Source organism: Oryx dammah, unplaced genomic scaffold (genome assembly GCF_014754425.2).
Source record: "Oryx dammah isolate SB20612 unplaced genomic scaffold, SCBI_Odam_1.1 HiC_scaffold_2, whole genome shotgun sequence".
Lineage (NCBI taxonomy): Eukaryota > Metazoa > Chordata > Mammalia > Artiodactyla > Bovidae > Oryx > Oryx dammah.
This window is the reverse complement of record NW_024070186.1, coordinates 100062886-100075514: the sequence shown is the minus strand read 5'-3', so window position 1 is coordinate 100075514 and position 12629 is coordinate 100062886. Positions and strand designations below refer to the sequence as shown.

At 44.1% G+C, this 12629-nt stretch overlaps 1 protein-coding gene across 1 annotated transcript in view; it reads left to right on the top strand.

The window, feature by feature from the left end:
- The first annotated feature begins 3747 nt into the window (after window positions 1-3747).
- PLCXD2 (phosphatidylinositol specific phospholipase C X domain containing 2) overlaps window positions 3748-12629 on the top strand; it is a 63089-nt gene continuing 54207 nt past the window's right edge. The window contains exon 1 of the mRNA XM_040224634.1: window positions 3748-4483. Within this exon, the coding sequence (XP_040080568.1) occupies window positions 4324-4483 (160 nt within the window). The 5' untranslated portion in view covers window positions 3748-4323. The remainder of the gene's footprint in view (window positions 4484-12629) is intronic.

Genomic DNA, 12629 nt, shown 5'->3' with positions numbered 1-12629 from the left:
CTTACCCAAATGACTGTATTTCTCTAACAATTCTTCATTATGCTGGCATTATCTTCTGTATACAGTATGGATCATTTTTCTCCCCTTCTCAAAACCTTACAATGGCCTCTTTTATCTGTAAAAAAGGAAGTCTGAACTCTTTAATGTACTGTGGTCTTAAATCTCCTTTACCAGGTTTGCAATAATAGTAGGTAACATATGATGAGAAGCCATTGGCACAATGATTAGGAGACTGGGGTCACAGTTCTGCCACTAGCTATGAGCTCTAGAGCAGAGTTATGTAGCCTCTAAGCTTCAGTGTCCTTTGTCAAATGGGGCTAGGAAGAGTATCTAACTCATTGAGCTCTTGTGATGGTCCAATGAGAGTAAATGAGTTCTATTCTCCATGTATCCCTCACGTGTTATCTGTTTCTCACATCTCGCATTCATTGTCATAGCTTTGCTTATGTTTTCTCAGCTATACAATCTGTTTCATGCATTAAAGCCCTCCACCCATTTTCCACTTGCAGAAACTCTTCTTGGAATTCCAGACCTGGCTTGAAATGCCACCTCCTCTTTAATGCATCTCTTGGCCGTTTCCCCATCAAAATGTAATTGTCCTCCACATGCACTTCTATTATTATTACCCCTCATTCAGCCTCACATTACATTTTGAAATTCACATATTTGACTCTCTTTTCTCCTGGATTATATATTATCTGATGTTCATCATATGCCAGCTTTTAACTTTTCCTCCATTCCTAGCACCTATCAAAATGATTTGCACAGGATCAACACTCCCGTGGTTGTAACTGTCAATTAAAATGGACTTGCTTTAAAATTCAATCCTCCTATTAATTTAGTCTCCTCTCGGCTTAATTTTTTTCATAATACAGTATGTAACAAAATGTTAACCATTCATACTCTAGGTATTAATCTATATTTTAAAATTAGTTTTTCCAAAGCTGATGTGGCATAGTATAAAAATTCCGCTCATAATTTGGTTTCCAAGACAGTATGATGGAAAAATTATTCTCTAATACTTAGAAATTCTCAGCTGGGATTTTTAATGCAAGTTTATTTTTTCATTATGAAAGTGATATTAAAATGTTATAAAACCTCAGAAAAGAGAGTGAAAATGCAGTGCATATTCCCACCTAGCAAATGAGCTTATTTCCTAACGCCCTGTTACTCAAAGCATGGTCTGAACCAGTAGCAGCAGAAGCAGCTCGAATCTGGTTAGAAACAAAGAATCTCAGGCCTGTCTCAGACCAACTCAATCAGAATATGGCTGATTTGCACATTAAAGGTTGAAAAGCACTGCTCTAAAGTACTGCCTGGAAACCAGCAGGGCATGTTTACTGAGCATCGCCTTCCTTCTAACAAATGTTTATAGAACACCTGCTACATGCGAAGTACTGTACTAGAGGCTGTGTCTTTACCTGCAAAATTTCTTCCAGCACTGACTCAAGAATATATGGAGAGCATGCTATCTTCTTTTGAATGTTTTCTTACACAATCTAAGTAGTTTTGACTGAAAACAGCCAGAGGTGCAAAACGTCTTCTAGAGAACTGGTTCCACTTCTCCTGTTCTCTCACAGTGATCTCTCTCAGTTTAAGGTTTAATGTGTTTTTATTCTGCTCCTTCTTTCCATTAAGAGCTCAAAAATAAGGGGGAAAAGTCATTGAAATTAACATTCCAGGTAAAGCTGAAAGAACACTTTCTGTTTTCTTTAAGCAGCTTTCCTTTGAGGTTTTTTTTTTTTTTTTAGTTGTACATTTAAGGAAGCCCAGAAAAGGAGACATTTCAAAAGTAAATCTTGGGATACTCCTTCAAGAATATGGGGTGGGGGTGAGAGAGCATTTCATTGACTAAAACTGCTAGGTGACAGTCATTCCCAACATGTACAGCACTTACACTGTAGTGCTCTCTAAAAATCAGAAGCTGTATGATAAATAGTGTAGACTTTCTTTTTACTAACCAAGTCTTCCTTGTTGCTCAGCTGGTAAAGAATCTGCCTGCGATGCAGGAGACCTGGGTTTGACCCCTGGGTTGGGAAGATCCCCTGGAGAAGGAAAAAGCTACCCACACCAGTATTCAGGCCTGGAGAATTCCATGGATTACACAATCCATGGGGTTGCAAAGAGTCGGACACGTCTGAGCGACTTTCACTTTCACTTTTCACTCACTCCTTCAGGAAACAAACAAAACTTTTGGTCTTATTACACAGCTCAAAAGGCTGAAAAGCAGGTTTAAAGGAACATTAGTAATAGGCTAGAAGAGGAAATTTAATGAAATGTCAAAAGGGGGCACCATACAGCAAGAGTTAAGTGTACAGAAAAGTTGCTTTGCTGCTGTGTAGTTACCTTGGAGATGAAGAGGTGGGGCCACTCGGTGATTAAGTGTCAGCTCACCCAGAGGTCTGTTTGTACTGGAGCCTTCTGTCTGCTTTTGGCAGAAGTTGCTGTTTCCTTTTCCCGTAAGCCCTCCAGAGTCACTGGGGAGCTGCCTGGCCTGACACCTTCCAGGGTCCCACCATCAAGGTCTGGTTGTTTTTCTCCATTTGCCTATTTGCCAGGGTGTTCCTGTGGTTATCGATGTACAAAGTTCTCATCATTACAGAGGCCCTATAGTTTACACCGTGGAAAAGGACCATTTGAGAGTGTAGGGAATATTGAAAAAAGCACAAAAATGGGTTTCTATGCCCACAAGCCTCTGGGCTCAAGGGTCTTATGCCAAAATGGTTCTTCCAAATAGGGCCGCCACATGAACTGTTCCCAGAAGGCTCCCGGACTTTTCATTTCTAATATGAAAAGGGGATCGTATCACCAACCTACCACCAACCCTGCCTGACTTTTAGGGATACTGTGAAGAGCAAATGGGACAAATAATTTGGAAGAAAGTTCCAAACAACAGGCAATGCTAATGTAAAGTATCATTTCCATTTCTGCAAAATGGGAATAAGTAGTGTGTTGTTGCTGCTCCTAAGTCGCTTCAGTCGTGTCCGACTCTGTGCGACCCCATAGACGGCAGCCCACCAGGCTCCCCCGTCCCTGGGATTCTTCAGGCAAGAACACTGGAGTGGGTTGCCATTTCCTTCTCCAATGCATGAAAGTGAAAAGTGAAAGGGAAGTCGCTCGGTCGTGTCCGACTCTTAGCGACCCCATGGACTGCAGCCCACCAGGCTCCTCCATCCATGGGATTTTCCAGGCAAGAGTACTGGAGTGGGGTGCCATTGCCTTCTCCAAGTAGTGTGTACCTGAATCTTAATTAGGTAATGGTTCAAATACAAATCATCCTTGATACTGTCATTCAGATACGATATAGTGCTCTTTTCTCAGCCTCTTTATCTCTCATATTTCTGCTGCCTGTATGGTTTATTGGAAATGTTATATACTCCCTGTGTAATTGTAATTGTGCGTGTGTGTATGTGTGTGTGTCTGTGTGTGTAAGGGAAAGAAGGAGGGCAACGCGTGGTTGCGTTTAACCTCTGTGCTGACTGTGTGAAAGGCCAGAGGAAAGACCTGTCCGATCCAAGCCCTGACTCGTCCAAGCATGCATGTTCCCCTGCGCGCAGTCTCTGCGGCGGCTATAAACGCCGGAAGGCAGGAGTAACAGAAGGTGGGGGTCGGGGCGGGCAGCGGGGGGGGGGGCGCCGCTCGGAGGGGCAGCCTGTGAGGGTGCGGGCCAATCGGAGCGCCCTCTGCCAGCGGCCAATCACAAGCCGCCTTGCCCGGCAAATCTGCCCGGCAGTGCCGGGAGGGGCCGCAGGGAGTCCGGGTGCCGCCGGTTAGACTTCTGAGCGCCTTCTGGAAGCCACAGGGCAGGGGGAACAGTGCGGAGGAGCCGGAGGAGGGAGATCAAGCAGGTCCAGCTTATGTGCCAGCCCAGTGGCACTCATAAAAGCGTAAATCAAGCTGAGGATGGTGCGTCCGGGCGCTCACGAGTGTATAGACACACCGGCGTGTCTGTGTGTCGCGTGGGCACCTGTCGTGTGAGTGGCTCCAGGCGTGGCTGCTCGTAGGACGTTCAGTTTCTGTCAGATTTATTTCGAGGGGCCTACGTTCCCCCGGTCCAGAGGGGGAACGTAAGAAGTTTAACGAAGCTGGGTCTGAGCAGATTAAGGGAACAGCGGCTGGGTCGGTGAGGGTGGGGACTGCGGGTGCTGCGGGGACTCGGGGCTGGGGAATCTCGTCCTTGCCCCGCGTCTTCCTGGGGCACGGAGGCCTTTGGGCAAGACTGGCGTGACAAAGCTGGCCCTGAAATGCTGGATAACCTGGGCGATGATGATCGCTGAATGAGTGGCACTGGGCTGAGCTTGGACAGCTGACTGACAGAAAGGGATGCTAGCATTTAGGAAGGTAAGAAGGAAACTCAGAATGGGGACCATCTGCTCCCCCAACCCCAGCGGGACAAAGACATTGGAGGTCTGCAATGCCGACTGGATGGCCTCACTCCCTTCTCACCTCCACAACGTCCCCCTTTCCAATCTGGCAATTCCAGGTATTCTTCTATTCCTACTTGTACCCACTCTGTTTGCTTCTGCCGCTTTAGTGTGGTTAATGGGTTGGGCTGCCTTTCTATTGTGCTGAGAAAATAATTGTCACTGACCTTAACTAAACCTCTTTTTATTTCCAACTAAAAGCTTAACATTGAAGCAGCTGCTGTAAAGAGATTTAAGTACACTGCCTCATTGGCAAAAAGGGACTTGAGAATGGAAGCCCCATTTTTGGTTTGTTTGGGTCTTTTTGTTTTGTTCTTGAATAGACTCATTCTAAGAACATTACCTTCTTAGTGTTGGGGCTAGGTTATATGAAAGATGTGTTTTCTTGAATCACTCAAAATAAAAAGAGAGATCAAGGTAATGAATAAAAAGTCATGAACAATTTTAGATCTGGATCAAAATTAACACTGTAAAGTGTTTTCTTTCTCATTTATCTGACCTTGCATAGTGGAGAAACAAGAAACAGATTAGCATTTAACAAGAGATTCAGAACTAGGACTGAGTATCCAAACACATATTATTGTTGTTGGAAAAGCCAGAAATAGAGAACACAGGTGTTTGTCACAGCCAGTCATTAGGTGTGATGAAGAAGTGGTGTTTGAAGCTTTGTCTATATATACACAGGTGTCTGCCTGGCTGATCTAGAACTGAAGGCTTGAAACCCACTTCTGCACCAGCCGCTCTCCCTCCTGAGGGGTTTGTACTGTGACAACGCTCTCATTAGATTTGTCCTTTACCTTCCATCCAAAAGCTGATTAAAGCTGGGTTTCCAGGGAAGGAGGTTGACTACAGTGATCCTGGTATTGTGTGCTAGGCAAGGTCTAGATTCTGATACTTGGAAAGCACTGCCAGGAGCAGGGGAATGGACCACTGCCAATCCTTTCTCTCACCTGGAGGCATAACAATTGTCTTCATCCCTAGACTACCAGGCAAACTCCCAGACATCCCGGGGAGCAGTCTGCCTTTTGGTGGCAGACAGGATGACCTCATGCAACCCCAGGTCTTTGCTTTCTATGCATGAGGAAGAGTTGTGCCGGCTTCAGGTGCAGCCTTCCCTGAGTTGCCTCTTCTTTTGGAGGTCTTCCAGGTTCTTCGTCTTCATAGGCTCTTGTTGCTTTTGAGCAAGGAGTGGGTTGCTAAATCTCTTTATAGTTATGATCACTTGTGTTTTATCAGCCATTGACTACGGCTTTCTGGGAGATAGACGGTTGTGCTTCAGAACAGGTCTTTTCCTTGTTTAATTGACGCCTGTGGAGTCACTGCTGAAATGATGCACAGGCCTCTTTTAACGTGAGTCATTTGTCTTTAGGCTTTTTGATGGAATTGTTTTGTTGGGTGGTACGGCAAATAGAATGTGTTTGCAAACAGAATGGCATCCTAGGCAGGCACAAAATGACCCTGTTGTTCGGGGCATGTCTGGGTAGGCTCAGACTTCCTCCTTCCTGCTGTACTTTGGACAGTTCAGACCACAGCAGCAGCTCTGCCCATGATGTGGCTGTGTACTCTGACCCCATGACTCCAAAAAGGAGCTGGACATTTGTTCTGTAATCTCTAGGGTTTCTCCCAGTTACTAGAATTGCCAGAGTTAGCAAATAGTGGGGCCTGCTGCTGCAACTGGAAATTCTGTGGTTATCCACTGAGGGGGCACAGAAATTTGTTCAGCCACTGCTTTGTGAAGTCTTGTCCTTCTAAGCAAAAAAAAAAAAAGTGTCCTTGACTGCTCAAAAGATACTGAACTCATTGCTGTGAATGCCCTTTTCCTAGCAGCGGATGGGACATGAGTGTATGCAAAGATATAAAGCCCAGAAGAGGAAAATCGCATATTAAATGCTAGCCATTTGTGAACCCTTTCCCCCTCCTCCCCCAGCCCCTCCCTACACCCCTTCCTCGATGCTAGTGCTCCTTTCTCTACCTTAAGCTTCATATTCCCCAGCTAAGGACTAGCAGTCGAGTTCTGCCAGGACCTGTTGAGAGATTCTGGAACATAGACAGCCAGTGGGGAAGTGGAGGCCACCATCTTCCTCCTTGTTCCTCTTTTCCTTTTTCCCTCATCATCACCTTCGTCATAATAGTTATTATTCACTGAGCACACGCACACGGCACTCTCTGGCATATATTACCTCAAACACTTACCCCTCCAAGATGGGTAGTAACCTCATTTTAGAAATAAGAAAATTACTGTCCAGAGAGATTAAGTAATTTTCTCAAGATCACACAAGTAACAAACAGCAGAAGTAATATTTAAGCTCCTATGTAGCTGGCTCCAATACCCATGCACTCTCCCTGTGCCCCTAAGGAGGCCCTGGGAAGTTCAGAGCAGCTAGAGGGAGGGAAGGGGGAGAGTTCTGTAACTGAAAACTAGTTTTCCGACTGTTCTCTGCAACAAATGGAAGAATTTTTAAAACTGGGTGATTTTTTTTATCTGACCAATTATATATCACTGTCTAGCTAGACGTATACATAGATATGTATACATATTATATATCTATTATCTATCTATTATATATATATAATAGTTCAGTTCAGTCACTCAGTTGTGTCCAACTCTTTGCAACCCCATAAACTTCAGCATGCAAGGCCTCCCTGTCCATCACCAGCTCCTGGAGTTTACTCAAACTCATGTCCACCGAGTCGGTGATGCCATCCAACCATCTCATCTTCTGTCATCCCCTTCTCCTCCCGTCTTCAATCTTTCCCAGCATCAGGATCTTTTCCAGTGAGTCAGTTCTTCGCATCAGGTGGCCAAAGTACTGGAGTTTCAGCTTCAACATCTGTCTTTCCAATGAATATTCAGGACTGATTTCCTTTAGGATTGACAGGTTGGATCTCCTTGCAGTCCAAGGGACTCTCTTCTCCAACACCACAGTTCAAAAGCATCAATTCTTCGGTGCTCAGCTTTCTTTATAGTCCAACTCACAACCATACATGACTACTAGAAAAACCATAGCTTTGACTAGACAGACTTTTTTGGTAAAGTGATGTCTCTGCTTTTTAATATGCTTTCTAGGTTACACACTAATGTATGTGTGTGTTGATGTTTAGTCACTAAACCATGTCTGACTCTTTGCAACCCCATGGACTATAGCCTGCCAGGCTCCTCCATCCATGGGATTTTCCAAGCAAGAATTCTGGAGTGGGTTGCCATTTCCTTCTCCAGGGGATCTTCCCAACCCAGGAATCGAATCCGTGTCTCCTGAATCAGCAGGCAGATTCCACAGAGCCACCTGGGAAGCCCCATATATATCCCTGTCCAGAAACAGAAGCCAGTAAAATATCCCCATTTGAAACTGGGATCCAGTAAGTTTTAAATTCAAATGTAGTGCTTAGACCTATTCTATATGTGCACATGTGCTTGTGTATGCTAACTCAGGGTGTCTTTACTATGGGTCAGTTCTGTCAGGGTGGGAGTGGGGCAGCAGTGACATGGGAAAGGGCAGGGAAAAGGCAGGGGTTCTGACCTTAATAGAGGAACTGGGATGGAGTTCACTATGTCAGATTTGAGTGCATCTATTGCATTTGCCTAAGTCGTGATGGGAGAGAACAAGCATGAACGTGCACCTCTCAGCAAAGCCTTGATGTGTTATTTCGTGCCCACAACTGTTAAGAGCTCCTGTTAATGACTAGTTTCACCCAGACATATTGACCTATCTTGGAGAACCTCAGAACAGTTCTCCCTGCCAACTGCATAGAATAATTTGAGACCTTAAGGGTGAAAAGTCTGGAAAAGTGAGATTTTTTAATTAAAGCTTTAAACTCTACAAACAATTTTGTTCATGTTAGTGAAAGCATGATTTTTTTCTGTGGACAATGGACTGATAGGAAAATTCTTCTCTATAATATATGTGGTTTCCAATGAATTCTTCTCTATGAATTTTAGTTCTATTTCTTTTTTTTAAAAAAAAAAAACATGTTTTCTCTCTTTTTAAAAATAATCTATTTGGTCTATTGGAAAGAGCATTGAATATAAGGGTCTGGAAATTTGATATTGTTGATTCTGGCTGTTTGATACTATAGAAGTATCTGAATTTCCTAGGTCTTAGTTTCCTCATTTGTAACTAAGATGCTGGATTAAATGAAATTTAGAAAAGTGAAAGCGAAAACCCTTCAGTCATGTCCAACTCTTTGCAATCCCGTGGACTGTACCCTGCCAGGCTCCTTTGTCCATGGAATTCTCCAGGTAAGAATACTGGAATGGGTAGCCATTCCCTTCTCCAGGGGATCTTCCTGACCCATGGATCGAACATGAGTCTCCTGCCTTGCAGGCAGGTTCTATATCTTCTGAGCCACCAGGGTAGAGTCCTTTCCAAAAAAATTATTTGATTAGCTTGAAGGTTTTTTGTTTCTTTTTTTGCCTGTTCACCTACAAACATAGAAAAATGACTAGGTCAATTTTGTGAAGGTTATTACTTTTTTATGCCTTTTCAGAACAAGAAATGATTTTTGGCATGCGCAGACAAGGACTCACAATTGCTAAAATGAAGCAAAGTCTTCTCACTTTAGCATCCTAAAGCAGACTGTCAGTTCAGTTCAGTTCAGTTCAGTTCACTTCAGTCGCTCAGTCGTGTCCGACTCTTTGTGACCCCATGAATCGCAGCTCACCAGGCCTCCCTGTCCATCACAAACTCCCGGAATTCACTCAGACTCACGTCCATCGAGTCCGTGATGCCATCCAGCCATCTCATCCTCTGTCGTCCCCTTCTTCTCCTGCCCCAATCCCTCCCAGCATCAAAGTCTTTTCCAATGAGTCAACTCTTCACATCAGGTGGCCAAAGTACTGGAGTTTCAGCTTTAGCATCATTCCTTCCAAAGAAATCCCAGGGCTGGTCTCCTTCAGAATGGACTGGTTGGATCTCCTTGCAGTCCAAGGGACTCTCAAGAGTCTTCTCCAACACCACAGTTCAAAAGCATCAATTCTTCAGCGCTCAGCCTTCTTCACAGTCCAACTCTCACATCCATACATGACCACAGGAAAAACCATAGCCTTGACTAGAAGGACCTTAGTTGGCAAAGTAATGTCCCTGCTTTTGAATATACTATCTAGGTTGGTCATAACTTTTCTTCCAAGTTTCTTTTAATTTCATGGCTGCAGTCACCATCTGTGGTGATTTTGGAGCCCAAAAAAATAAAGTCTGACACTGTTTCCACTGTTTCCCCGTCTATTTCCCATGAAGTGATGGGACCGGATGCCATGATCTTCATTTTCTGAATGTCGAGCTTTAAGCCAACTTTTTCACTCTCCTCTTTTACTTTCATCAAGAGGCTTTTTAGTTCCTCTTCACTTTCTGCCATAAGGGTGGTATCATCTGTATATATGAGGTTATTGATATTTCTCCCGGCAGTCTTGCTTCCAGCTTGTGTTTCTTCCAGTCCAGCGTTTCTCATGATGTACTCTGCATATAAGTTAAATAAGCAGGGTGACAATATACAGCCTTGAAGTACTCCTTTTCCTATTTGGAACCAGTCTGTTGTTCCATGTCCAGTTCTAACTGTTGCTTCCTGGCCTGCATACAGGTTTCTCAAGAGGCAGGTCAGGTGGTCTGGTATTCCCATGTCTTTCAGAATTTTCCACAGTTTATTGTGATCCACATGGTCAAAGGCTTTGGCATAGTCAATAATGCAGAAATAGATGTTTTTCTGGAACTCTCTTGCCTTTTCCATGATCCAGCGGATGTTGGCAATTTGATCTCTGGTTCCTCTGCCTTTTCTAAAACCAGCTTGAACATCAGGGAGTTCACGGTTCACGTATTGCTGAAGCCTGCCTTTGAGAATTTTGAGCATTACTTTACTAGCGTGTGAGATGAGTGCAATTGTGTGGTAGTTTGAGCATTCTTTGGCATTGCCTTTCTTTGGGATTGGAATGAAAACTGACCTTTTCCAGTCCTGTGGCCACTGCTGAGTTTTCCAAATTTGTTGGCATATTGACTGCAGCACTTTCACAGCATCATCTTTCAGGATTTGAAATAGCTCAACTGGAATTCCATCACCTCCACTAGCTTTGTTCGTAGTGATGCTTTCTAAGGCCCACTTGACTTCACATTCCAAGATGTCTGGCTCTAGGTGAGTGATCACACTATCGTGATTATCTTGGTCTTGAAGATCTTTTTTTGTACAGTTCTTCTGTGTATTCTTGCCACCTCTTCTTAATATCTTCTGCTTCTGTTAGGTCCATACCATTTCTGTCCTTTATCGAGCCCATCCTTGCATGAAATGTTCCCTTGGTATCTCTCATTTTCTTGAAGAGATCTCTAGTCTTTCCCATTCTGTACTGTAGAGTAGTTCAAATTGTACATACTCTGAGTACATTTAAAGAAACCTCATGTTCAGGCCTGTGGGAGAATCAGGCATCAATCCTACTGTCAAACATGCTTACAACTTAGAGATATTTACACATACACACACACACAAACACACACTTGTATTCACCATACACAATTTTAAAAAACTAATTGGGTTAAATATTAGAACAAAGATGTAAATAGTGTTACAGATGCACATAGAATGGAAGGATTAATTTCCGCTTTTAAGAGTAGCAACTAGGTCTTCCCTGGTGGCTCAGACGATAAAGAGTCTGCCTGCCGTGTGGGAGACCAGGGTTCAATCCCTGGGTCAGTAAGATATCCTGGAGAAGGGAATGGGAGCCCACTCCATTGTTCTTGCCTGGAGAATCCCATGGACAGAGGAGACTGTTGGGCTATAATCCAGAGAGTTGCAAAGAATTGGACATGATTGAGCACATAGAATGAAGAGATTAATTTCAGCTTTTAAGAATAGAAACTACTTTCTTGAAAAAAATGACATTTGACCTGGAATTTGAAGAATGTTCAGAATTTCAATATGGCCTGGAGGGGTCAGGGTAGGGAAGGGAGCTTTCCATTTGAAATAAAGCAGTTAAGCTTAGGAATGGAGGTATATTTGGGAAATGGCGGGAGGACTGCCTTTGTTGCCCCTTAGGAAGGCTTTGTTAACATCTTTATCATTACACTTCTCCATCCATCTTCTTCCACATCATCTGGGTACAACTTGTACACAGAGAATATGGCTTATTTCCCTTTACAATCCTAAGTCCTAGCACAGGATAGCAGCTTCATCACTGATAACTGTTGAGTCAGTCGTTTAGTGCATGGAACAGGACAGTAAGAATGCTGGAGAAGTGGCTTGCAGTCCCCATCATGTTCACCTGTGATCAGAGCTAAACCAAATAGATAGGTTAGGTTCACCTTCTGTGCATGCCGTATGCAACACTCTGAATATTTTCCAATCCGTTTCTTATTATCTTTGCACAATATTACTGTAGCTTGAGATAAGGCTCATCACTGAGCCCCATTGGCCATGGAAATTCTGAGTCAGAGTCAGATGGTCAGCAGGATCAGAAGCAGGTCTCTGGTGTCACCTCTAGCCTGGGAACAGTTCTTTCACCTCGCATCCTTTCTGTCTTCCCTCTGCCCTGGTCAGATGTGAACGTCTCGTGTTTCCAGTGTGGCTACAGCTTCAGCCTGCTCTACTTTCTTGTTCACTCTTCCCCTTCCTTCCACTGACCTGGCCTGTGTCCCAGCCTCTCCCTTTCCAGCACCAGCCCTCATGCAGACCTCACTGCTCTCAATTCTCAGAGCGTTCTCTGCTCTCACCTGGCGGATGATATGCCCTCCTCTCCTCTTTCATCCTTCTAGAACCCTGTCCTTTTCCTATGCAGTCCTGCCTTTGACTACTTGACAGTTTCTATAGCTCTTCTCCTGTGGCCCCACACTCACTTCCCACATGTGTGCAGGGAGACAGAACCCCTATGAGAGAAGGACAGAGGGAATCATTACTCCAGTCCTGCATCTGGAAGTTGGATCAGGTCTGGTGTATCTCACCGGAATGGGGACCCAAAATGGCACAAGATCCACTGTGGAACCAGAAGGATATGTTGGTGCCACTCTGGGGATATCACAAACCATGAGCTGGCCCTAGAAGAGACTCATTCACTTACAGAGGCTGTGGAATCTGAGGCTGTGGAAAACCAAGGACCAAGCCTAATCTACCAGGGCCGACCCAATCAAGAAAAAAAAAAAAAATCGCACACAACCAAAATCGTATCTTAAGTGGGAGTATGTTTTTGTTGCTGTTGTGTTTCATTTTTTCTTCAAGGTGGTCATGGTGAGAAAT